This window comes from Hydra vulgaris, chromosome 13, assembly GCF_038396675.1.
Source record: "Hydra vulgaris chromosome 13, alternate assembly HydraT2T_AEP".
In the NCBI taxonomy this organism is placed as follows: domain Eukaryota; kingdom Metazoa; phylum Cnidaria; class Hydrozoa; order Anthoathecata; family Hydridae; genus Hydra; species Hydra vulgaris.
Window position 1 is genome coordinate 46,590,872 of NC_088932.1, and position 24,951 is coordinate 46,615,822.

The 24,951-nt window shown below is 25.9% G+C and overlaps 2 protein-coding genes across 6 annotated transcripts in view; one reads left to right on the top strand and one right to left on the bottom strand.

Annotated features, from left to right (window-relative positions):
* The window catches only part of LOC101236702 (nephrocystin-1), a 61,099-nt gene extending 40,883 nt beyond the window's left edge, over nt 1–20,216 (top strand). For 3 of the 5 annotated variants that reach the window (XM_065816284.1, XM_065816285.1, XM_065816286.1), the window contains 9 exons: nt 851–923; nt 1,096–1,133; nt 1,534–1,616; nt 3,596–3,672; nt 3,781–3,880; nt 4,009–4,115; nt 18,072–18,193; nt 19,666–19,782; nt 19,894–20,216. In XM_065816284.1, coding sequence (XP_065672356.1) covers nt 851–923; nt 1,096–1,133; nt 1,534–1,616; nt 3,596–3,672; nt 3,781–3,880; nt 4,009–4,115; nt 18,072–18,193; nt 19,666–19,782; nt 19,894–20,067 — 891 coding nt within the window. In that variant the 3' untranslated portion in view covers nt 20,068–20,216. Of the gene's footprint in view, nt 1–850; nt 924–1,095; nt 1,134–1,533; nt 1,617–3,343; nt 3,439–3,595; nt 3,673–3,780; nt 3,919–4,008; nt 4,116–18,071; nt 18,194–19,665; nt 19,783–19,893 lie in introns of all 5 variants that reach the window. The other 2 variants (XR_010643215.1, XR_010643214.1) reach the window with 2 other exon arrangements.
* On the bottom strand, nt 20,146–24,674 carry LOC100204831 (brachyury protein-like; the record flags this gene model as incomplete). The annotated part of the gene is given in 5 exon segments (NM_001309683.1): nt 20,146–20,646; nt 20,984–21,251; nt 22,878–23,012; nt 23,305–23,572; nt 24,474–24,674. Coding segments are annotated over 5 exon segments (1,167 nt in total). The 3' UTR covers nt 20,146–20,323.
* Nucleotides 24,675–24,951: the final 277 nt, after the last annotated feature.

Below are 24,951 nucleotides of genomic sequence, written 5' to 3' on the forward strand. Positions count from 1 at the left end.
CCTTGGTATGGCCCTATATATATATATATATATATATATATATATATATGTGAAGACCTCAGTGGAAAAACCGGCATTGTCACATTTAAAAAGTATTGAGAAAGTATTTATTGATCATTAATAAAAGTCTTTATTTAAAGCAAATGAAACTAAGCAATTTAAAAAAATTTTCATTATAATTATTTTATTTAAAATTTATTCAAAAACAAAACATTTTGTAATTTTTTATACAAAAATTTTTTTTTCTTTGCTTTAAATAAAGACATTTATTAATGATCAACAAATACTTTCTCAATACTTTTTAAATGTGACAACGCCGGTTTTTCCACTGAGGTCTTCATATATATATATATATACATATATATATATATATATATATATATATATATATATATATATATATATATATATATATATATATATATATATATATATATATATGTGTGTGTGTGTGTGTATATATATATAAAATGTCAGTGTATTCCGCAAATAGAGTGCTCAATGTTCTTAAAGAACAGAGCAATAAATTAGTAAAAACACTTATCTAATTTTATCTTTAACATGCTTCTCCATCAATAGGTTTATCAGGAAGCCTGATGAACCTACTGATGAAGAAACATTATGTTGAAGATAAAAGTTAGATAAGTATTTTTACTAATTTATATATATATATGAAATTTTTTTTCATAGAAAATAAATATTAGATTATAAGATCAGCATAAATATTATATATTTTAATATAAGTTTGTTGAATTAACTGTTGAAATTTGTGAACTGATATAAATTTGTAATCATAACTGTAATATGTGATTGTTTGCTTTTTATTGTTTGTTTGTTTTTTTAACATTAGGTTACAAAAATGATTCCAAGTTTATATGATGGAGAAGTTATAGTGCGTGCAAATATTCAAAATAAAGATGTTTGCAAGTTGTTTTTTATTAAGAAAATGCTTTTGTTATTGTTATTTTTATAATGTTATTATTTTTTTTAAATAATAATACTAAAAATTATATCACTTTATTTATTTTTAGTATTGGATCTATGATTTTTGTTGTTGTTGTTATTTTTTTCTTTTTTTTATTGCAATTCTTTTAGGTGTTTTATTTGAATTAAACTACACTTATGTCAGACTGGTATTTTTTATTTTTAATTTCATTTTATATATATATGCATATATTTTTTATTATATAAATATTATAATAATATAAATAATACCAGTACTTAACTTTTATTATATTTTTCTTTATGTTTATTTCGTATGTTATTTTCGTAAGTGAAATATTGTGTCATGGTTCCTAAGTAAAAAAAATTGATAAAGAAGTTTTATATGGAACAACTAAAAAATTTAATTTGACACAAACAATCAAAATATGATAGCATGTAAACAAATTTATAATATAAATATTTATATTTTTATTAAATTGCTATGTTTAAAAAATATTATGACAGTTTTTAGTTTTAACTTTATTGATTTTTTATTATAATTTTGTAAAGTTTCTTTCATAAACTTTTTTTATTGTGACATTTTTTTAGTCAACCGGTGAAGTAAGTGATATCTGTTGTGGTTGGGCATCTCTACCCCTTTTCGATGAAGTTGGAGCGCCTGTTGAAAATAAGTATTATTTTAGTAATATTTTAGTAATATTTATTTTTTTGGAAAATGATAATTATTTTTATTACAAACAATTAAAAAGTTAGGTAAGCATTTTCAGTAAGCACTTTTGACCTTGTTGAACTCTAGTTTGTGTTTGTCTTGGTTCAACATTAATCTGGTTTGTCTTAGCCATTTTAGCAATCTGGTAATTAGTTGACTTTGTTATTGTTAAAAGGTTATTTGCCAAACACATTTTACTTTGAATCTTTGAATTTACATGAAGTTTAAAACGTGTAGAAAAATCATGTGTTAAAAGTAGAAATCTGCATAAAATACTAAAAAATAAAATCTGCATAAAAAATACTATGAAAGTTTTACTATTTTGCTTGATACTTTTCACGTTTTTTTTTTTTTTTTATATGTGTAAGTCAAAAATGTATATTCATATATATATATAAATATATATATATATATATATATATATATATATATATATATATATATATATATATATATATATATATATTTCCAAAGTTTCTCTTCAGCACAAAATGAGTAAATATTCTAATAAATAAGACTATATTTTTAATTTTTGTTAAAATCATTTATTTTATTAATGAACCATGTAAAAATGACAATTTCAATCTAGTTCCTTTTAACATTATCGGTTCTTTTATCTTTTTAAAACATTTGTTACATTATTTAATTGCATTTTTATTGTATTTTTTATTATAAGGTCTCTATTAATTCAACTTAATAATGATGGCTATGATATAGTCGAAACATGTATTTACAAAAATTAAAAAAACTTTTTTATTTATTAGAATATATATATATATATATATATATATATATATATATATATATATATATATATATATATATATATATAATATATATATATATATATATATATATATATATATATATGTATGTATATATATAAATGAATATCAGGGGCTATTCTAGGAAAATAAATTGGGTGGTGGTACCCCTCTGTCCCAGAGAAATTTAGTGGAAATATTGCCGAATATCAGCATTTTTTTACAGAAAAAACAATATTTTCCTTTAAAAATGTAAAAAAAAAAAAAAAGGGGGGGGGGCTCAATTTTTAATTTCGGCAGCACCCAAATACAGTCGACGCTGTCGAAAACCATCTAGAATAGCCCCTGTATGTATATAATATATACATGCATACATACATGTACATTTTTTTCATTTCCTTTTTTTTGGGAAAAAACTGTATAGATTTAAATTGACAAAAAAACAGTTGTATATCTACTATAGTCTATCCACTATGTGGTCTAGATGTCCACTATAGTATGTATATTTATTATACACACACATATATATATATATATATATATATATATATATATATATATATATATATATATATATATATATATATATATATATATATATTATATATATATATACAACCCTCGGAATTAGGGTTGGCATTCGGCAATGCCGACCTAACTGCCGGCCTGAAAGTATTTGAGGTCGGCAAAAAATTGCCGACCTCATTTTTATGTTTTATGGTCAGACCTTTGCATCAAATAATTTTTGCCGACCTGATGCCGACCTCTAAAAGATTGAGGTCGGCAAATTATTGCCGACCTCAAATTTCCTAATTCCGAGGGTTGTATATATATATATATATATATATATATATATATATATATATATATATATATATACACACACTCTATATATATGTATATATAATATATTGATACTTATAAGATATTGCATACTTTGGTGATCAATCCGATGGTCTTCCAGGGGCTTCATACATCAATTAACTAAATAGTTAGTACATACATCGACTGACTAAATAGGTAGAAGATATGTGTATCCTGTATTTTCATGCATTGACTAAGGATTTGAGTGGGACAGTAATCCTTTTTTATATATAGATGTTTTTAGAAATTTTATACTATTGCATTAGTTTTTTAATCCTAAATGTAATTTTGGGATTTCCAAATGTTACTTTAGGAGTTTTGAGTTGACATTAAAAGGTGGAACACCATTTGAAAAAGGTGTGGTTCTTGACATGACACTGTCTTTAAACTGTAAGTGATTTATTTTATTTTTAGTTATATACTATTGGTTATTTAACACATAAGCATATTGTTTTAATATCTTTTTTTGTTTTAGTATCTTTTTTTAATTTCTAATAGCCAATCAATCATTTCTACAGAATTTAATTCATTTCAATCGCCAACCAAGAATTATTGTGAAAACTACAAATTGTAGTAAATTAGACAAAGAAACATTCGAGTATTTTTGTTTGTATTGGTTTTAACAAAATTTATTTTGTAATAAAGTTTTTTTTGTGTTTTATTAAAAATTATTCCTAAATGTTATGCAAAAGTTACTTATAAAAGTAAAACTTTATATCATTTTAGTTTATTACCAGATACATTAGTCACTTGTCAAAAGTACTCTCGATTTATTGGTTTGTATCGTCACCATGCAGCTTTATTGTGTTGTAAAGAAGAGATTATTTCATCAGGTACACTAGTTTTATTTATTCGTACCCAATCAATACTATAATGTATAACAATAATATAATGTATAACAATAATATAATGTATAACAATAATATAATGTATAACAATAATATAATGTACAACAATAATATAATGTATAACAATAATATAATGTATAACAATAATATAATGTATAACAATAATATAATGTATAACAATAATATAATGTACAACAATAATATAATGTATAACAATAATATAATGTATAACAATAATATAATGTATAACAATAATATAATGTATAACAATAATATAATGTATAACAATAATATAATGTATAACAATAATATAATGTATAACAATAATATAATGTACAACAATAATATAATGTATAACAATAATATAATGTATAACAATAATATAATGTATAACAATAATATAATGTATAACAATAATATAATGTACAACAATAATATAATGTATAACAATAATATAATGTATAACAATAATATAATGTATAACAATATAATGTACAACAATAATATAATGTATAACAATAATATAATGTATAACAATATAATGTATAACAATAATATAATGTATAACAATAATATAATGTATAACAATAATATAATGTATAACAATAATATAATGTATAACAATAATATAATGTACAACAATAATATAATGTATAACAATAATATAATGTACAACAATAATATAATGTATAACAATAATATAATGTACAACAATAATATAATGTATAACAATAATATAATGTATAACAATAATATAATGTATAACAATAATATAATGTACAACAATAATATAATGTATAACAATAATATAATGTATAACAATAATATAATGTATAACAATAATATAATGTACAACAATAATATAATGTACAACAATAATATAATGTATAACAATAATATAATGTATAACAATAATATAATGTATAACAATAATATAATGTATAACAATAATATAATGTATAACAATAATATAATGTACAACAATAATATAATGTATAACAATAATATAATGTACAACAATAATATAATGTATAACAATAATATAATGTACAACAATAATATAATGTATAACAATAATATAATGTATAACAATAATATAATGTATAACAATAATATAATGTATAACAATAATATAATGTATAACAATAATATAATGTATAACAATAATATAATGTACAACAATAATATAATGTATAACAATAATATAATGTAATATACAATATATTTAATAATAAAAAAGTAATATTAAAATTTACTTTGTAACAACTTTTTGGTTTACATTGTGTATGTTAGCTTGAAAAATAATAGTGGTGCGTTAATCATCTTGACATCTCACCATGGTTACTAATTAAATCTTCAAAATTAAAATTTTAGTAGCTAAAATTTTAGATTTAGATACTAAAATTTAGATATTAAAAAAAATCTGCATGTTTTTAAAGCTAAAAAATTTTTTGTTATATAATTTTTATTTTACTTTCATGTTGTTGTTGTTTTTTTTTGAAGGAGGGGGAGGGAATGCTCAAAACCCTCAATTGATTTGGAATGTTAAAAAACTTCAATTGATTGATAGTCTTCTTGATATCTAACTATCCTAGAAAGATAATATATTTTGTTTTTTTTGTTTGTATGTAATATACACTTTTTTTTGTTTGTATATAATATATACTTGAGACATCAAGTATAAGCAGTTGTTAACTTTCTGTTTTGTTTTTTCCAACATTTAATCTTTATGTCGACCATTTTACCAGAAAATCTTTAAAGTTTTATATATAGATAATTTTACTTTCATGTTTTAACAATTGATTTGTCTTGTAACTTTCACAGTTTTCAGTCAAATGAGAACAATGATATATGATATAGAAAAGATGATAATGTCTAAATAGAATCTAGGGTTTACAACAGGGCTATTTAACTGACGGCAATGATCACATTTGGCCTAGCCAAATTTAGCAAGTGGCCCTCTAAAAATTTTTGAAATTTAAAAAAAGTTAGAAAAAATTATTAAGTTTAATAAAAAAAAAAAATCAGACATGGTTTGTGCTAACATACCCATTTTTTTATTAGTAAAAACACATCCATTTGTTTCCATAAGTAATCAAAATTACCTTTTAGTCTGATCAAAACTGGAAATAATTTGCTGGATGCAAATAAAGCTGTAAAGACAAACAAATAAACAAGATGGAGGAGTTCTGTAAGTATTTACATAAAGTAAAACATTGTACATAAAGGCGGCTTTCCACGGAGCGAATTAATTCGCGCGAAGCGAATATTTTCGCCAAGAATAACTCTGCGCATGCACACAAAGATTTTTTTTATCGCTAGACGAAAAGTTTCTCTTCGCAAAATAGTTGGATCGACTTCTACTTTTTTTGTAGCAAATTTTTTCGCTTGAAGAAAGGGCCAATCAGAACCTTTGAAATAAGCAAAAATGGCACATTCGGCATGTAAAAAAACAAACACAACAAAATTATAATGGCCGACAATAGTAACGCGTTTATTCAGTGGTTTAAAGAAAGAAATGTAAACGTTGATTTATTGGAAACTTTATTAAATGCTTCTCAAAATGAAGCTGCAATCACGAATGAAGAAGTAGTTGGTGAAGTAGACGAAAATAAAGAGAATGAAAGCGATAATTGTATGGCTGTTGAATTCGATATAGATAATTTTCTAGAAGCTGTTCGTGAGCTTCCAAGCTTATGGGATGTTAATCATCGCACATACAAAGACATATTAGTGAAATTAAATTCGTGGAAAAAACTTGCATTGAAATTTTGTAAAGATGAGGACTTCCTTCAGAAAAAGTTAAAAAATCTGAAAGACACACTAAAAAAATGTTTAGATAAACGTAACCGTATGACTGGATCAGGAGCAGCAGCCTCAAACTTACCAAAATGTAAGTTTTTTGATCAAATGTCATTTTTACATGAAAAAAGTGCGAACAAACCAACGGATTCTAATGTAGATGTTGTTTCAGATTTTGTTTCACCGTCATTCCACTCACAGTGTGGTATTTTACCATTAAGTCCAAGTGTCAGTAGTTGTAGCAGTGAATTAATTATAACTGAAAATCGAAAAAGATTAAGCTGTACAAGACCATCCATTCCAAAAAAAGCACGGATCAAAAATCAAAATGATGAGTCATTGTCACAATTGTCACAATCATTAGTAGAGTGTGACAAGATGATAAAAAAGTCAATGGAAGATGTCGAGGAAGATGAAACAACCCTATTTTGTCGAAGCCTTATTCCAATGATGAAAGAACTCCCAATAAAAGAAAACAGACGGGCCATGATAAAGATAAGAACGCTTCTTTTCATTATGAAGTATGGCGAGCATGAAGAAATTTAGAGTAAATTATAATATAAGTTATATAAATATACATATATATATATATATATATATATATATATATATATATATATATATATATATATATATATATATATATACATATACATGTATGTATATATATATACACACTTACGATAAAGTGTTTAGGTATATATTATTATATATATATAGGTTTATATTAGGTATATATTATTATTATTATATATATATATAATAAATATATACATAAATATATATTATATATATATATATATATTTATATATGTATATATATATGTATATATATATATATATATATATATATATATATATATATATATATATATATATATATATATATATATACACTTACGATAAAGTGTTTAGGTATATATTATTATATATATATATAGGTTTATATTAGGTATATATTATTATTATATATATATATATAATAAATATATACATAAATGTATAAATGTATTATATATATATATATATATATATATATATATATATATATATATATATATATATATATATATATATATATATACATATATATATATATATATATATGTATATTATATTATATTATAACTTACTCTAAAAATCTTTTTATCATATCAGTTGTTAACATTACTAACTTTGTCTTAATAAAATATCAGAATATAAAGTGTCGTAATGTTTTGACAAATAGTTGATAGCAACTACCCTTAAACTACATGGTTTACTATGGAGACTTTTTACCTTAAATTTATTTTTTTAAATCTACTTATGTATTTTATATTTGCTTTTCACCTAAATGTTTTTAAATCTACTTTTATATATTTTATATTTGCTAATGCCTTATTTTTATCTGTGTTACAGATACAAATAAAATAAATTATACGTAATAACATTCAAATGAATTTCTAAATGTTTATCAAGAGTATTAACATATATATTTAAATCCAGAAACTTTATGGAAATTATAGAAATTTACAGAAATTCTAGAACGCTTTAGAACTTTGCATCTTTTGAGTAGTTGTTAGAACCTGATGACAGTGGTTGCAGAGCAGCAGAACATGAATTATCTTGCCTCCAATCACCTGGTCTAAACCCAGCAGGACCGTCGATATCAGTGTAATTTGTGGGGCAGTAGAGATAATTGTTTGCTGACCTTTTTTTCATTAGAAAGTTGTGTAAGGCTACAATCGCTTGTGTAATTAAAATTACTTTTTCGAGATTAGCAATAATTGGTCTGCGAAAAATTCGAAAAAGTGATGTAGCAATACCAAATGTATTTTCTATAACCCTTCTGGATCTTGAAAGTCTGTAATTAAATATTTTTTGTTTTAAAAGAATGTTTTGATTGGGATATGGTTTCATCATGTGCCTTTTTAAACCAAAAGCATCGTCAGCAACTAAAACGTACGGTAGTATTTTATCTGAGTTACCAATTTTTTCTGGATCAGGAATATTCAATTTATTATTTTCAATTGCATAATCAAGACTGCAGTTATTAAAAACACTACCATCACTCTGCTTTCCAGAGTCACCAATGTCTACCATAGTAAATTCGTATTTAGCATTACAAACAGCTAGAAGAACTATGCTATGCGTTTTCTTATAGTTAAAATACTCTGATCCGCTATTATGAGGAGCTTGCATAACAATGTGCTTGCCATCTATTGCACCTATAGCATGCGGAAAATTCTACATATTTTCAAATTCTTTTGCAATTGTTTTCCATTCTTGTTTTTCTGATGGAACGTGTAGATAGTTTCTCTCTTTCAATGAACTCCAAATAGCAGCACACGTTTCACTAATAATCCTACTGATAGTAGAAGCGCTGATTCTGTAACTTGCAGCAATAGTACACTGAGCATCACCTGTTACAAGGAATCTAAGTGTTACGGCCAACCTTTCACTAGGACTAACAGGGTCTCTCGTGGTAGTTCTCTGTTTTACAATGACAGGTGCTACGAACGAAAGCAACTCTTCGTAAGTTGTTGGAGACATACAAAAATACTTAAAAAAATATTCCTGGTCGTGTAAACGTAAATCCTGTACTAACAAATGAAACTCTCCTTTCTGTAGGCGTTCGGCATAAACTTTTCTTACCCAAAATCGTTTTTTATTCTTTTCTTTTTCTCTTTTCATTTGCATCATATTTAAAATAATTAATTTTCTTCGAACTAACAACAATCTTCTTTTCATCAACATGTTTTCCAAAAAGCGCGCTAAAAGTTACGCTAAATTTACGTGGAAATTAAAATTCTGGTTCAGCGAAAAATTAGACACGAATTAATTCGCTTCGCGCGAATTAATTCGCTCCGTGGAAAGCCGCCTTAACATTAGGAATGATATGTGCATTTTTTATGGTGATAAACAAATCGTAACTACTGAAATTATTGAAATATCAAGAGAGAAAAAGTTTATAAGCAAACAGTTTATACATTTTTTTAGCATTATTTTGTTTTGAGTTTCCAGTAAGTGCAATATTAAATTAAAATCATGGCTAGTATAGCAAAGAAAACAAAGTTAGAATCGGACAATCAAAACTTTAACAAGGATTGAACACTTAAATACTTATTTATACTACCCACTCAATCAAATTCAATATCCAACTGTTAACTGTGCAATGTATACTTGTTGGTTTTGAAGAAATACAATGTCAAACTTCACTTTACAATAAAGCATGAAGATTCTTGGGAAATCTTGAAGGTTCAGGCGCTAGAAAATCAAAAGTTAAATTATTGGTGAACTCTTATGAGCGTGGTAGTGCAATTCTTGTGTGTTTTTGTACCTAACAAAATCCACAGCTGCTTCACTGCATGCATCATTTATATTAGCAAAAAAGAAGAAACCATTCACTGACTCAGAAACCATGAAAGAATGCATGCGTGCAGTTTTAGATGAAATAGTATGTGACAAAAAAACAAAAACAAGCTTAACATCTTAAATCCAGCAGATTCCTATGTCAAATATGTCAACCATGTGCAGAATTAAAATTTTGGGAGCTGAAGTTTTTGAGTCTGTAACTAATGACATAAAACTGGCTAAACTTGTATAAGTTGCTATTGATGAATCCACAATCAATACAGACATGAATCAATTATATGTATTTGAGCGTTTTTTTTTTATGAATTTTTAAAACATTTTTGTGAAGAAATGCTAATTTTGATTGCATCAGAAAATTTCACTAAAGGAGAAGTCATTTCTGAAAAGATAAAATCATTTTTCCAAGTAAATGGGTTTGATATGAATAAAATATTTATTAGTAACAGACAGTGCCATGAATGTTATGTTTGACAGCATAATTGTCTGCAGTAGCATCTCAAATGTAATCACTGCACTATCTTATACATTACAGTATGTGCAGTAAACTGAGTAGCGAGGTGAAAGAATCAATTTACATGGTTATGAAAATTATAAATTTCATAAGATCCATATCAAGCATTTAGCATAGGTTATTTCGTCAATTACTTGATGAAGCAGAAGCAGAATTTAAAGATTTACTTCTCCACAATCACGTTTGTTGGTTGAGTAAAGGTGTTTACCTTTACTCAACTTTACCACAATCACGTTTGTTGGTTGAGTAAAGGTAAACCACTTGTTCGTTTTCAAAATCTCAAAGACAACATACTAAATTTTCTCAGAACAAGTTCTCATAACAATGCCATGATAAATACCAAAAAGTGTTACAGAACAATGACTTCTTGGATAGAATTTGGTTTCTAAATGGTTTGTTTTCTTATTTGAACACATTGAGCTTGCAGCTGCAGGGTAGGGAAAAGACAATAATTGATCTGGTTGAGAAATTAAAAGTATTTTGAGATAAGTTGCCTTTGTTTGTAACAGATCTCCAATCAGCTAAACTTCTTCACTTATTTATTGCTTCAACACCTTGCTCAGCAACAATCAGCGATGTGATGATTGAGCTTTTGAATCAGCTTTATACAAATTTTAAAGCTCCATTTAAAGATTTCAGTATTTCAAACAATGTGGTGTTGTTCGTTCAAGATCCTATTGAAATTACTCCCGCAAATGATTTTTCATCAAATACTAAAAAGCTACTTTCTTCAGTTGATGAAGGTTATCCTCAGTTAGAACTTGTCAATATCCAGTGTTCATTATATACTCATAATGTTTGGTTCAACATGAATTGCATGAATTCCATCAAGACAAACACACAAAATTCGTTGCGTAATAAGTGGTTGCAAGATTGCATGTGAATTGCTCTGACTTCATACATCAGCCAAACCTTATTAAAGTAGCTCAAAAATAGAAATGCAATTTTTTTTCATTGATTTGGTTTTAAATTTTATCTTAATTTTTTTCAAATGGAATTAAATTTTATTCTTATTATTTTCTAACAATTTTTGTTTGATTAATTAAAAAATAGCAGAAAGCAACCTGTAATACGGGTTATGGTCGGTCTGTTACATAATTAACTTATAGTGACTGTTTTCCACAATTTAAAGTTGCAAAACCTAAACTAATACCTTTTTAGAAAAACGCCTTAACTAATACTCTTTTAGAAAAATCTGTAGCATAAAAAGTATGAGAAGGTAAAATAATTTACCAATTATTTAACATTATTTGAGTAATTTACAACTGACATAGGTCATATCAGTGTAAGGCAGAACCATTTTCCTCGACATTTCTAAGTTCAACACAATACGTTTTTAGCTACTGACACAAAATAACACTTCATCATGCTTTAAATTGACAAAAAACTAAAGCTAAATTCTTGTTATATTTTAAAATTACAATTTAAGCATCAAGAATAAGTCAATAAAGACTAATTATTTTACTATTTCCTCTCTCCTAAACAATTTCTAAAATGTGACAACCGACCTTTGACTTCTGAGGTACAGATATAAATGCTTCATTTATTTAACTATACTAATTTATACTTAGTTTTTGTTTCAACTCTCCTAGAAGAAAAAATAAAATAAACTGTGTTAGCATTAAATTCTTTAGGATAATTTTTGTTGCACGCCCCATTTTTCATACAGGGAGAATTTAGATTCAGTATGCCACATGGACCATGAATCATGCAAGTTTAACAACGTCAAAAAAATCACAATTAACAATTGGATCTGGAATTTCTGCAGATAATAAATTATTGATATTAAGCTTATCATCATTTGCAAAGGGAAGTATAATATGAACATGTGGCAAACCATGCTTTTGAAATTCAATAACCTGAACATATGTTACAACTTTCCCTAATACACCATGCTTAAAAATGTCATTGAGATGGTTATTTAATTTGAGTTTAAATACTGAAGTAACCAAGTCTATCATTTGCTGTCTGACCTGGATATAAATTGTCTCGCGCCATTTTAGGTTGCGAGTGAAATTAAAAGAAATCTGGTTAACCATACTTTTAAATTATAGCCATAGCATCTTCAAAGTTTTCTTTTAATGATCTAGGACTTCCTACATAAGTTGATGGCAAAACTACAACAGGCCTTGGTCTAACATTATGATCATTTCTAAGGTTGTTTACATGTTCCTGTAAGGCATCATACTGCTTGCTTCTCAGTTTGTTTTGGTTATTTCTGATGAAAGCAAGGCGCTGGCCTTCAATTTTAACATACACATCAATAGCATATTGCAGAAACAATATGCTATTGATGTGTTTTTTGCCATAAAAGAGTGAAGAAAAAAATTAACTGAAAGTTTATAATTGTAACTGAAATAATGTAACATGATTTCTAATCAATGTAGCATGTTCAGGGTTGTGAACCAATTGATTATGCCAACCACCTCATGGAAAAATAGAGGATAAACCATAGGATGTAAGTTGGCAGACATACTTGATATAGTTTTAAGAGGATGACCTCTTGGGTAAATAACAACTTCCCTGGAAGCAGGTGGTGCGCCATCTTCACCAACAAATACAACTGCAACTTCATTATGTGAAGGGAGATTATAGCGACGTCTATCTTGTCCTTCAAGTAAAGACATTTTTACAACTGACACTGAGCGACCTTCTATAGCTGCTCAATGAATTTCTTCATCTTCCATTTCAGCCATGTTTTTAAATGCAAGAGCAAATCAGTTCTCTTCACTACGAAACATTAAATTATTTAAGCAAAGATCATTACCACATTGTTGCATTCTAAAATTTACTGCTGCTAGTAGATTGAAGATGTTTAGTTGACAATATGTTGGCAGAACATCTTGATTTGGCCTAAGAATTTCCTATACGAAGAAAAACTTGACTACATATTCTAAAACATGGCGGCCCATGATTCATGGGTTGAACTACATTAGCTTTAAATGAAGCAAAAGAAAGACAGGCATTATAATTTCTAATATATTTTAAAAAATTCAGATTGGCATTTCCATCTGCATAGTTTCCTTTAAATAAATCTTGTAAATCTTGTGGAAATGGTGAAGGTTGCGACAAAACTACCTTTCCATTATGGCAACATAAAAAATGTGTTTCATCAGGAAATTTCTTAGCACCACAATGCTGACAAATATAATTCATTTCTCCTAAATAATTATAATCTAAAATAGTATTACTTCTTGCTATACAATGCATTCTTTCGTATCTAGCAGCATTTCTAGCATTTTCTCAATTATTAATTTCATCTTGCCTAAGCCTATCTCTTTCATTTCTGCGACGATTATTTTCAACTTGCCTAACCAAGCTCTCCTCATTTGGGTTTATTTCATTATTATTATTATTTTTATTTATTATTATTATTATTATTATTATTATAATTTTTGCTGCTTGCCAGGTAGCATTTTGTTGATTATTAATTTCATCTCTTTTATTTCTGCGACGATTAACTTGCCTATTAACATTTCCATTTTCTAAAACAATATCTGCTTCTAGCCTTATATAATATCTGCTTCTAGCCTAATATTGACATTCATTTAAACTTCACTTTTAAGTAGTAACAAAAAATCTTAAACAAATCTCGTAGATTGTGATCTTTCCTATATAATTTTTTTTCTACTCTAAATAGCACACACAAATAGTTTTTATATATAACAAACTGTCATTTAAAATAAATTATACAATAATCTTATGACTTTAAAAAAATATATATTAGCAAGGAGAAGTTTGAAAAAAAATTAACTTAGTAAATAATAATTTAAAAAATTATTAAAAACCTGCAATTCTAATAATAAACATACTGCTAACACAGAAAAATTAAAAAAATAAACCTTGTAAACCCTTTTTTGCAAACTTCAAGACTATTTTTTTTTTTAATTATTAGTAAATGTTTTTAAAAAATTCACAAAACTTTACAATATTTTGTTCTTCTATACCATGTAAATACATCATCTGATAAATCTAAAATAAAAAATATAACAAATAAGTAAATAAATAAGAAAACATTACATACAAAAAATGAAAATCAATGTACCTTATAGAGAAAAACTGTTATGATTTACCAGAGTAGTGGTTGTTAAATATTATTATTTCATGTTAGCTTTTAAAAAATAATTTATGCTGGTACATCATGATTCCAAAATATTTATAGCAAAATCATGTAATGAACAGCGCTAAAGACAAAAAATCAAATTGAGATAAAACAAACTGTATATATGACAAAACAATTTGTCTTGGCTTTTAGTTTATAAAATAATTTGTAACAAAATAATTTGTATTGGCTTTAAGTTTTTAGTTTTATAAAACAAATTTTATATATGCAAAGTAATTTGTCTTGGCTTTTAGTAAATGATTAAAAGCAGTGAGATCTAATAATGAAATTACCTATTTATCATTTTTAACAATAGACACCAGCATGATGGCAAGCCAAATGTCTATCAACTCAAAAGATTACAAAAAACTACATCACAACAACAACAACAATAGCACACACCATAGTTAATATAATATGCATATAACATAACTTAAGTAACATAACATCATATATAACAGAACATAAGTAATAACATTACGCAAAATGTTATTAAAATACATTATTATGTATTTTCAGAATAATTAATAATAAAGGTTTAAAAACACCTAGACCTAAAGCAGTAACAGTTTGACACTAAATACTGCCAAGTCACCCTCTGCTATAAGTACATCACTTGGCTGGCAAGGTTGACAAATCTTGCTCTACATGTTTACCAAGTCGCAGCACTTTGAAAACATGGAAACAATATAATATAAATATATGTACCAACTATAAAGATCATATATATATTTAACCTTATATAAATATATTTAAACACATATTAACACATACACAAACAATAAAAAAATACTTTACATTATTATAAAAAAACATTGACAAAACAATTATAAAGCATGTATTACCACATACACATACTTATCAAAAAAGCATATAAGCAAACAAAATGATGCGAGAAAATTTGAAAAGATTCAAAGTAAACAAAATAAATATATACAAACAATACTCTCTACCTTCTTTCTTTTTTTCATAAGAACTGTAATCCTCATAACAAAATTTAACCTTTACATACAATAACATGTGACATGCCATGTCAGTGTTGGCACAAAATTTTATTTTATTTTTCTAAATTTTCTAAAAAAGAACAAAAATAGTTAATAGCATCACAGAAATTTCAAAGCAGCATTAACCAATTTTATGTAAATAGCATTAGTATAACTTTTGTTGCATAAAAAATAATTAGTCCTCATCCATACCCCTATTTTCCTTCTAAAAAATAAAACATAAGCTCAATATAAACAAAACTGCTAAATAAAAATAAAGCTAAAAGAAATACTAAAACAAACAAAATGTAAACAATTTAAAAAGTTAAAAGAAGTGATCCTTTCTACTTTATATTTAATAAAAATGTTATATATAAATTGCTAAACTATTTTTCATACTTACTTCAATTATAATATGATCTTAGCGATAATTATTTATCTTAATATGATTCTTTATGTAATATTTCTAAACGAATAAATAATTAATTCCAAAAGGTAAAAAGTTTTAACTCACTTAAAAGATCTTTCTCCAATGACCGCGTGCATTTTGAGAATGCGCTCTTTCAAATTCAGAAAACCCTAGTAACTAATTAAAACTACTTTAAAAACAAAGCGAAACAACATTATTAACTTTAGCAGTTATATTAAGATATCATATTTTTTGTTTGATTTGTTTGTTATATTATATATTAAATATTTTTTTATAGTGGTTTAAAATGAGCTCCATTTAATATTAAATGCTCAAAATGTGTTGATAGATGGGGCTCTCCCCCAGATCCTGCAAGGGAAGCCTAAAATGTTCCCCCTGACCCCCCTAATTTGTTGTTCAATTGTCCATGCCTTTGGCTCCACACCACCCATCTTTTATTGTTTTTTAGCCCACAACCAAATGTAGTTGAATAGCCCTTAATCAATATTCTGACAAATTCAATTTGTTGAGACATGTTTAAATTTTGTACCAATTTTTTGCAATTGGCTTCTAAATAAAGTGAAACTTTTAGGCACACACCATATGAAATTGAGCATAAATAACTGGAATAAAAATGCCCTCAAAAACGTCTCCAGTGACCCCCTGGATTGACTTCTGAAGTAATAATAACTAAAAAACCTCTTGAAAAATGCAGTGTATCATAAATAAATATATGTTGAAGCGTTTTATTTGGTTTAAAGAACTCAAATTTAGGAATAAAAATATATTTAAAACGTGCTTTTGAAAGCATAAAATGCTTATGTTATTTAAACATGTGATAGGTATTCTAAAGCACATTTAAAAAAATAATTTCAGTTGCAGTTTTTCTTCAATATTCATAACAAAACTTCTTTAATAGATCTATTTAAAGTTTTAGATCTTTAAATCTTTTTTTGTATTGTAGATGAAGAAGTTTACAATAATGGCAACTTGAATTATTTTTATTTTTCCAAATATCAGTGTTTCCTACCTTTAGCATTAAATGCATAAGTGCTGTGCTGAAAAGGTTTTTTCCGTGCTTAAGTTCTGCAGTTGCATTGCTTGTATCAAATTCGTACTTTAACTTTAAAATGCTCAAATTCTAATAATACTTATAATAACAAATATTCATCAAGCATTAATAACACATATAGTTAGACTATTTCTCTCATTATTTTGATGACATTAAAAAAAATAAACCGTTTCCGAATTTTTTTGTGTGAATTGTTTTTGAATTTTTGCTAGTAGTTATCTAAAAGTTTATTTTAGTTAAAGTATAATAAGTGTTTGTTTTTTTTCTAAATTGTTTGTCCGAATAAAATGTAAGAATTGATTTAAAATTTGTTTATTTAACAATTAGAGTTATAAAGTTAAAAAAACTATTATGATAATAGTTATAATAATATTATTATAATTAAAATATATACTATGATAATATGTTAATTTTAAAATTAATATATATATATATATATATATATATATATATATATATATATATATATATATATATATATATATATATATATATATAAAATAATATGTTCAAAGTAAAGATTTTATTTCGTTTACAAAGTCTAGCAAAATTTAGCAATATAAAAATATTTTTTAAATTTCTTTAAATATTATATTGAAAGTTATATTGTTGTATTAAAATAATTGTGTGTGTGTGTGTGTGTGTGTGAGAGAGAGAGAGAGAGAGTATTATATTATTATGTAGTATTTGAATATTATTATGTCATAGATCCGATTTGCGATCCGATTTTGTCGCATTTCCCACGTGCTTTAGACTTTACTGATATGATGGATGCTCTTCACATGACATGGAGTGAAAAATCGCGAATATCTCTGAAAAGAGCTCAACGAGTAAAAACTTACTTTTTTTTTTATTTATATTTCTAAGTATATTTATTATTTATATTACCTGTATTGTTATTTATATTACCTGTATTGTTATTTATATTACCTGTATTGTTATTTATATTACCTGTATTCTTATTTATATTACCTGTATTGTTATTTATATACCTGTATTGTTATTTATATTACCTGTATTGTTATTTATATTACCTGTATTGTTATTTATATTACCTGTATTCTTATTTATATTACCTGTATTGTTATTTATATACCTGTATTGTTATTTATATTACCTGTATTGTTATTTATATTACCTGTATTGTTATTTATATTACCTGTATTGTTATTTATATTACCTGTATTGTTATTTATATTACCTGTATTGTTATTTATATTACCTGTATTGTTATTTATATTACCTGTATTGTTATTTATATTACCTGTATTGTTATTTATATTACCTGTATTGTTATTTATATTACCTGTATTGTTATTTATATTACTTGTATTGTTATATTTCCAAGTACTGTTGTTCAATATATTTTTGTTTTTGACATTATTTTAGTATCAAAAATGTCTTTATTTTTGATCATTTGAAAATAAAACATCTATTTTATTTTAGTTTTAATATTATTACTAACCTGTGTGTGATGTGTGTGAGATGTGTGTGTGATGATTTGGTGTGATGTGATGTGTGTGATGATTTGGTGTGATGTGGTGTGTGTGTGATGATTTGTTGTGATGATTTGGTGGGTTGCATAAATTTTAGCGTGGTTTTGGTAGCAATCAATTTAATACCAGGGTATTAAATCGTACCGTTAATGATTGGGAATGATTCTGTTTTAATACCGTATCATCCCCCTCCTTTAAAAAATGTTCTTGGTATTATGTTCTCAGCTATAAAAGTCTTATCAAAAGTTTTGTGTCCTACCAGTCATCATATGAGTTTATTTCATATAATATTTAAAATTAAGAAATGGTTTAGCTCTATATATCATTCCAATAGTTTTTGAAATTTTTTTCATAGACTAGGGATGGGATATTTACTTATTTTGATGTAAAAACGCGAATTACTTTTGAGCGTAAATTACTTTACATAACTTATTAAAAAAATATATAATTTACTTACATTTAAAAGTAATTCGTTTTTCTTTACATAAATTATATGACGTGTAAACTTAATTACTTAAGTTAAGTTTTTTAAATGAGTAACTGTAACTTGAAATTTACTTTTACGAGTAAAAGTTATTTGCTTTTTTACTTTTACTTGTAAATGTAACTTACTTTTTATCGTGTACTAACTGAAACATAAAATTACGAAACGTTTTTATCATGTAACAGACGTATGGAATAAAAAATTATCGCATTTTTGTTTGCAATTTTTTATTTGTTTGAATTAAGTCTTATATCTTTATTACAAAAATGTTTCTGTATTAATCTTTTGTTCTTCAAATTATCTTTAAGTATTTTTATTTTAGAGAGATGTAAATTATCTCCACAGTTTATTTGAACAGTGTTTTTTTGAGTCTATTTATGGGCTTTTTCAAGTCTCTAATCTTCCCTCTATGGAATGGGCCAATGAAAATGTTGAAAGAGTATTTTGAATTTATTTTAGTTTTTTTCTTATTAACTTATTTTTTGTTTTTATATTTTTTGTATAGTAATTTTTACGGTTTTATATTTTTGAAGCTTATCATTTGTTATAGGCCCGGTATGGTTTTATTATGGATTTTCTTCAACGAAAAAATGCGCTAGGTAATCTTCTTAGCTCTGACATTGCTTTTAAACCACTTAATGTCAACAAGCTAAAGTTTGACGTTGTATCGAAACATACAGCGAGGCGACCGCCAATTATTTCCTCGGACATTACAAGTTTGTGATTTTTTGTGTATTAGCACGCTATTGTTTATAATTTATTTAATATTTTATTGCGTTTTTATATTGAAAAATTAAAGTTATTTATTGTGTATATTTTTCTATATTGTGTAATATATACAAATGAAATAAATTATAGTTCATAGTTTTTAAAGTTGTCTTAAGTGTACCTTCTCATATTTACTCTCACGTAATTTAATTTTTGCAAAAAATTTCGACGACTGACAAGGGTGTCCAATATGGTTAATTGGAAAAAAGATTTCATTGACGAATATGGAAATGCTCAATGCGTCCTTTTCTTTGATGAGATATATCAAACTCGTGTTTATGTCTAAGCGATTCATAAAAAGCTTCATTGTTGAGATTTGCAGTATTGAATTTCGAAAGTAGTTTTGGTGAAAAACCGTTACGCAATATTCTATCCGGCGGGCTAGTAGAATGCCGATGAATGTCATCATCGCAAATAGATGAATTTGGCAATGATGTTGAATAGCAAAACATTTGAGAATTTTTTGTATGCGACGTAGGTAGAAATTGATGAGATGGTATATCAAAAAATGGTCTGCGTCGGGCGTAAGAGTAACCTAAAAATGTAATTTTTATTTTAATTCTTTTATTTTTAGGTGCCAACAAAAAGCGGATGGGGTCTTTTTGCTTTAATTTCAACGGTCACAGTTTTTTGTTTCTATGCACTGTGCAAGCAAAAAAAAAAATCTATAAAATAAATAAACGGGAGCTTCTTATAAGATCCGGGAGGGTTGGAAAAGACAAAAAATAATTGATAATTAGTTGGCGTTTAATTGGCACATAATAATACTCTAATATGCATAAAAATCTTGTTAGGAATTAAATCAACTATATATCTTTATGTACGTGAATGTAAGAAATTTTAAATTATTATTTTGGCTAAAAATGACTTACATGCATTTTGAGATCGTATTTCCATTGATGGGTGCAAATATGGGTGTTGACGTATCAACATTTTATCATTGAGTACATTTTGAAGTTGCTGAGTGTCAACTATTGAGTTACGTCGATTTGAAAATTCGATATCATCGTAACAATGAGAACGTGCTGTGCAACAATTACATAATTTTTTTTTCTCGATAAACTCTTTTTGTTCGTTTCGTTCTTTGGCATCCAGAAACGCTTTTGCGAACGGGTTGTATCGAATTTTTAAGTTCGTTATCTAAGTAACAATTTTTATAAAGTAATAATTCAATTATTCAGTAATATTCAGTAAGTTTTCTCTTACAAAACTGTAAACCATAAATTACTTTTTTAAAACACCAAAAATTACTATGGTCTAAGCTTGACTTGACAGGAAACAATTTATACTTAAAGAGTCATGATTTAAAAGTACAACTTAATAACTTGTGGGGTACCTTAAAATTCTATTTTAGGACCATTGTTATTTCAACTTAATATAAATACTTATTATCAAAAGTGTTACATATCTTATTTGTAGATGACTATTTTATTCTCACAAAGGCAATAAAGTTCTTTTTAAAATACTTAACGAAGAATAACATAAGATAAACAAGTAGTTTATAAGTACCGACTTTCAATAAACGTAGAAAAAACAAAGTTTATCCGATTCTACAAGCCTAGTAAAGCAGATAAACTCCCTTTAAGGCAGTTAACTTTAACTAACCTAACTTTAACTTAACTAAAAATTGGGTAACTTTAAGTTACCCAATTTTGGATTCAATAAGATAATAATTAAAAGGGAACCAAGCTTTAAATCAATTTAACCGAAAAGTAGTTCTATATAAGAATCGTTTTAGAGTTCTTATATAAAACATATTGAAAGCAAGATCTCAAAGAATATTTTAATTTTGTATAAAATAAAACCTTTTTAACAAATTTAAAAAAAAAAAAAAAAGGTTTTGGTTTATACAGAAATCCTCGTTAAGGACATCTTTCACTTGATCTTGGCTTTAAATATTTATAAGTTTAATATTCATCAAGTAAATACTATATTTATGGTAGCAAACCGTGGCTTTTATCCAGTATTTCATTGACGTGGCTTATACCAAGCATTTCAAACTTAAATGAAATTTCTTTTAAATATTTTAGCAGGTTTTTAGAGAAAGGCAGAAAAATTTTTTTAGAGAAAGACAGAGACTGATTTTAAGAGACTTTTTTTCTTAAACTTGGGAATATTTTTAAGCTAAATCAAAACAGCATTTACTTAACATGGACTTAGATATATTCGATTTAATATTTTTACTTAACATGGATTTTTATATATTATATTTAATCTTTTTCTTTACATGGACTTTGAGATATTAGGTTTAATCTTTTTTGAAAATAATTTAAAAAGTTCAAGGTAAATGATCATTTAAAGTCACTATTTAATTATCAATACGTGTCTTTAACATTGTTTCTAAAGTTTACTACTTTTTATTAAGAAATTAGTCATTTTTTATAATAAAACGTAACTCAATTTTTATAATAACACAGTTCCTCTCTTTTTTTGTGTATTTTAATTTGTGTTTTATTTCTTAAACAGTTCCATGAAAATATTATTTGCTGAAGTATTTTGATGAAGTTTTGTGTGTATTTTCTTTTTTATCTTTTATTTATTATGCGTTTTAATTTTTAAAAGGTTTAAAAGACCATGTGTAACAAAGCCAAGCAATGAAGCCAAGATAAGACAACCTTGGCTTCTTGTTGCTCTTATTGTCCTTGATTTCTAATAATGTAATTTTCTATTGTAATTTTAACAAAATAACAAGATTAATAAAAAATTATTAAAAGTAAAAATTTATAATTTTGCCATTAACTAAATGTATGCGTATGTGTGCTTTACCTCTTCGTTTTGATAAGCAGTCACAGCGATGAATTCCGTTTCAACAAAGGTATGTGTAGACGTAATTTTTTCACCGTTGCAGACCTTGACAATGTGGATGCGAGGAATGTACTTATGCAACGAGTTTAGCATGAGCTATATGAAAAAAATATCTTAGAACCTTTAACCATATACAATATATTGTGAGTATACAAGGGAAACCAACTAAGTCTGGAAAGGCTGTATATATATATATATATATATATATATATATATATATATATATATATATATATATATATATATATATATATATATGTAGATAGATAAAGAAAGAGAGAGATATTTTGACAGTAGTTTATATTTTTATAGTAACTTATAGTAATAGTTTTCGTTATAAAGTTATAGTTTTATGAATCAATTTCTGCAGAAAATAAAATGTACATACCACTTGCCCATTGGTACTTTCCTTGTTGGTTAATTTTACCTTGGAAAATACAATAGGATTTTTCATCCAGTGACATCCGAAATTCGGTGAATCAGGATGGACATATATTTTACTCGGTGGTGTAGACTCTGGTTTACCTGCATGTGACCATTCACCGTTAACATACTTCCATCGATTTTCATCTACTGGTAAAAAGTCTAGCATAATGGTATACATGGATTGAGGATCTAATCCATCGACAGATGACTTTAAAACCGGAAACATACGTCTACATAAAATGATTAAATGTTTTAAAAAATTTGTTTAACTTTTATAAGTATAGAAACATTCATACTTAAAACAAAACAATGAGCTGTATTTAAAAAAAATCTAGTTATCTTTAAGGAATTTTTAAAGTTTATGTATTTTGAAAAATTTTAAGACAAATTTAATTGCTGAAAAAGTTCATTTCCTTTTTTTGATGAGTGTAAAATTATTTTGAATGTCAGCCCGTAAAACTTTACAGACGTCATACGAAATTTCCTTTAGTAGAATGGAGATTTCCCAAACACCAAAAATTTTCGGCTAACGTGCATTTTTCAGTTACGTCATTAATGCCGGACTTCTTGACTCTTTATTTTACTTACGTACTTTGTCTCTGCGACTAGACATACTTTTTTTAGCTCGTAATAAATGGCAGATACACGGAAACTTGTGTAACATTTTTAAAGTATAATTGTTGTAACTTCCGGCGCCTCTAAATTAAGTTGACTTTTCAATTTGGCAAAGGTAATAATAACCTTGTTAAAAAATGCGTCTTTTTTAGTACCTTCCACTATAACTATGTTACCCATTAAAAGTGCTTTTCTTTTATCCTAATAAGCTTCATTCTAATCGATGTACTGACGTAAATGTTTCACAAAGCCAATTATCCAACAACTTTTAAAAATATGTTTTCTGAAAAACGTAAATAGTAAAAACGCCACTAATTGCTAGGACTTGCATCTTTTTGCTTAATTTGCGTTATATGACGTCAATATTTTTACATAATATTTTTGAAAATCTATTTCGAGATTTTTTATAAAGTTCAAAAAAATATTGAGGTTTTTTATAAGTAAAAAAACGGCAAACAAGGACAAAAAACTAATAAACAATACAGGAGAATTATGTAATCTCTGAAAAACTGTTACCTGCCATTTTTTGTGACAATCATTTCATTGGTCATTCGATGAAAGCTTGCCCATAGATTTTTATCCTCAAGTTTTACTCTTAGCATTAAATCTTTTGTTAATTTCTTCTCTACTTTTTGTTTTTTACTTTCGTTATCTTTCAATATCGAAGCCATGGAAAAATCGGACTTCATCTTTTTTTTTTTTAATTTATAAGAACCTATAACCAAAAAAAGCACAAAATTATGAAAAAATGTTTAAACTGCAAACTTCTAATATTTTTATTTGATTATTTAAACGTTATTTCTTTTGTTTATTTCTTGTTTTCAAAGTTTGCGTAACCAAACAAATGTCAATGCTTTACAACAACAAAAGTTATCAAATATCCATTTGCAGAAGTTACCTATAGTAATAGGTGTTGTATTGTAAGACGAAGTTTAAATAATTTGCACGAATACAAAAATAAAATTGGTTATTAAGTTCTAACAGCTTAAACCGC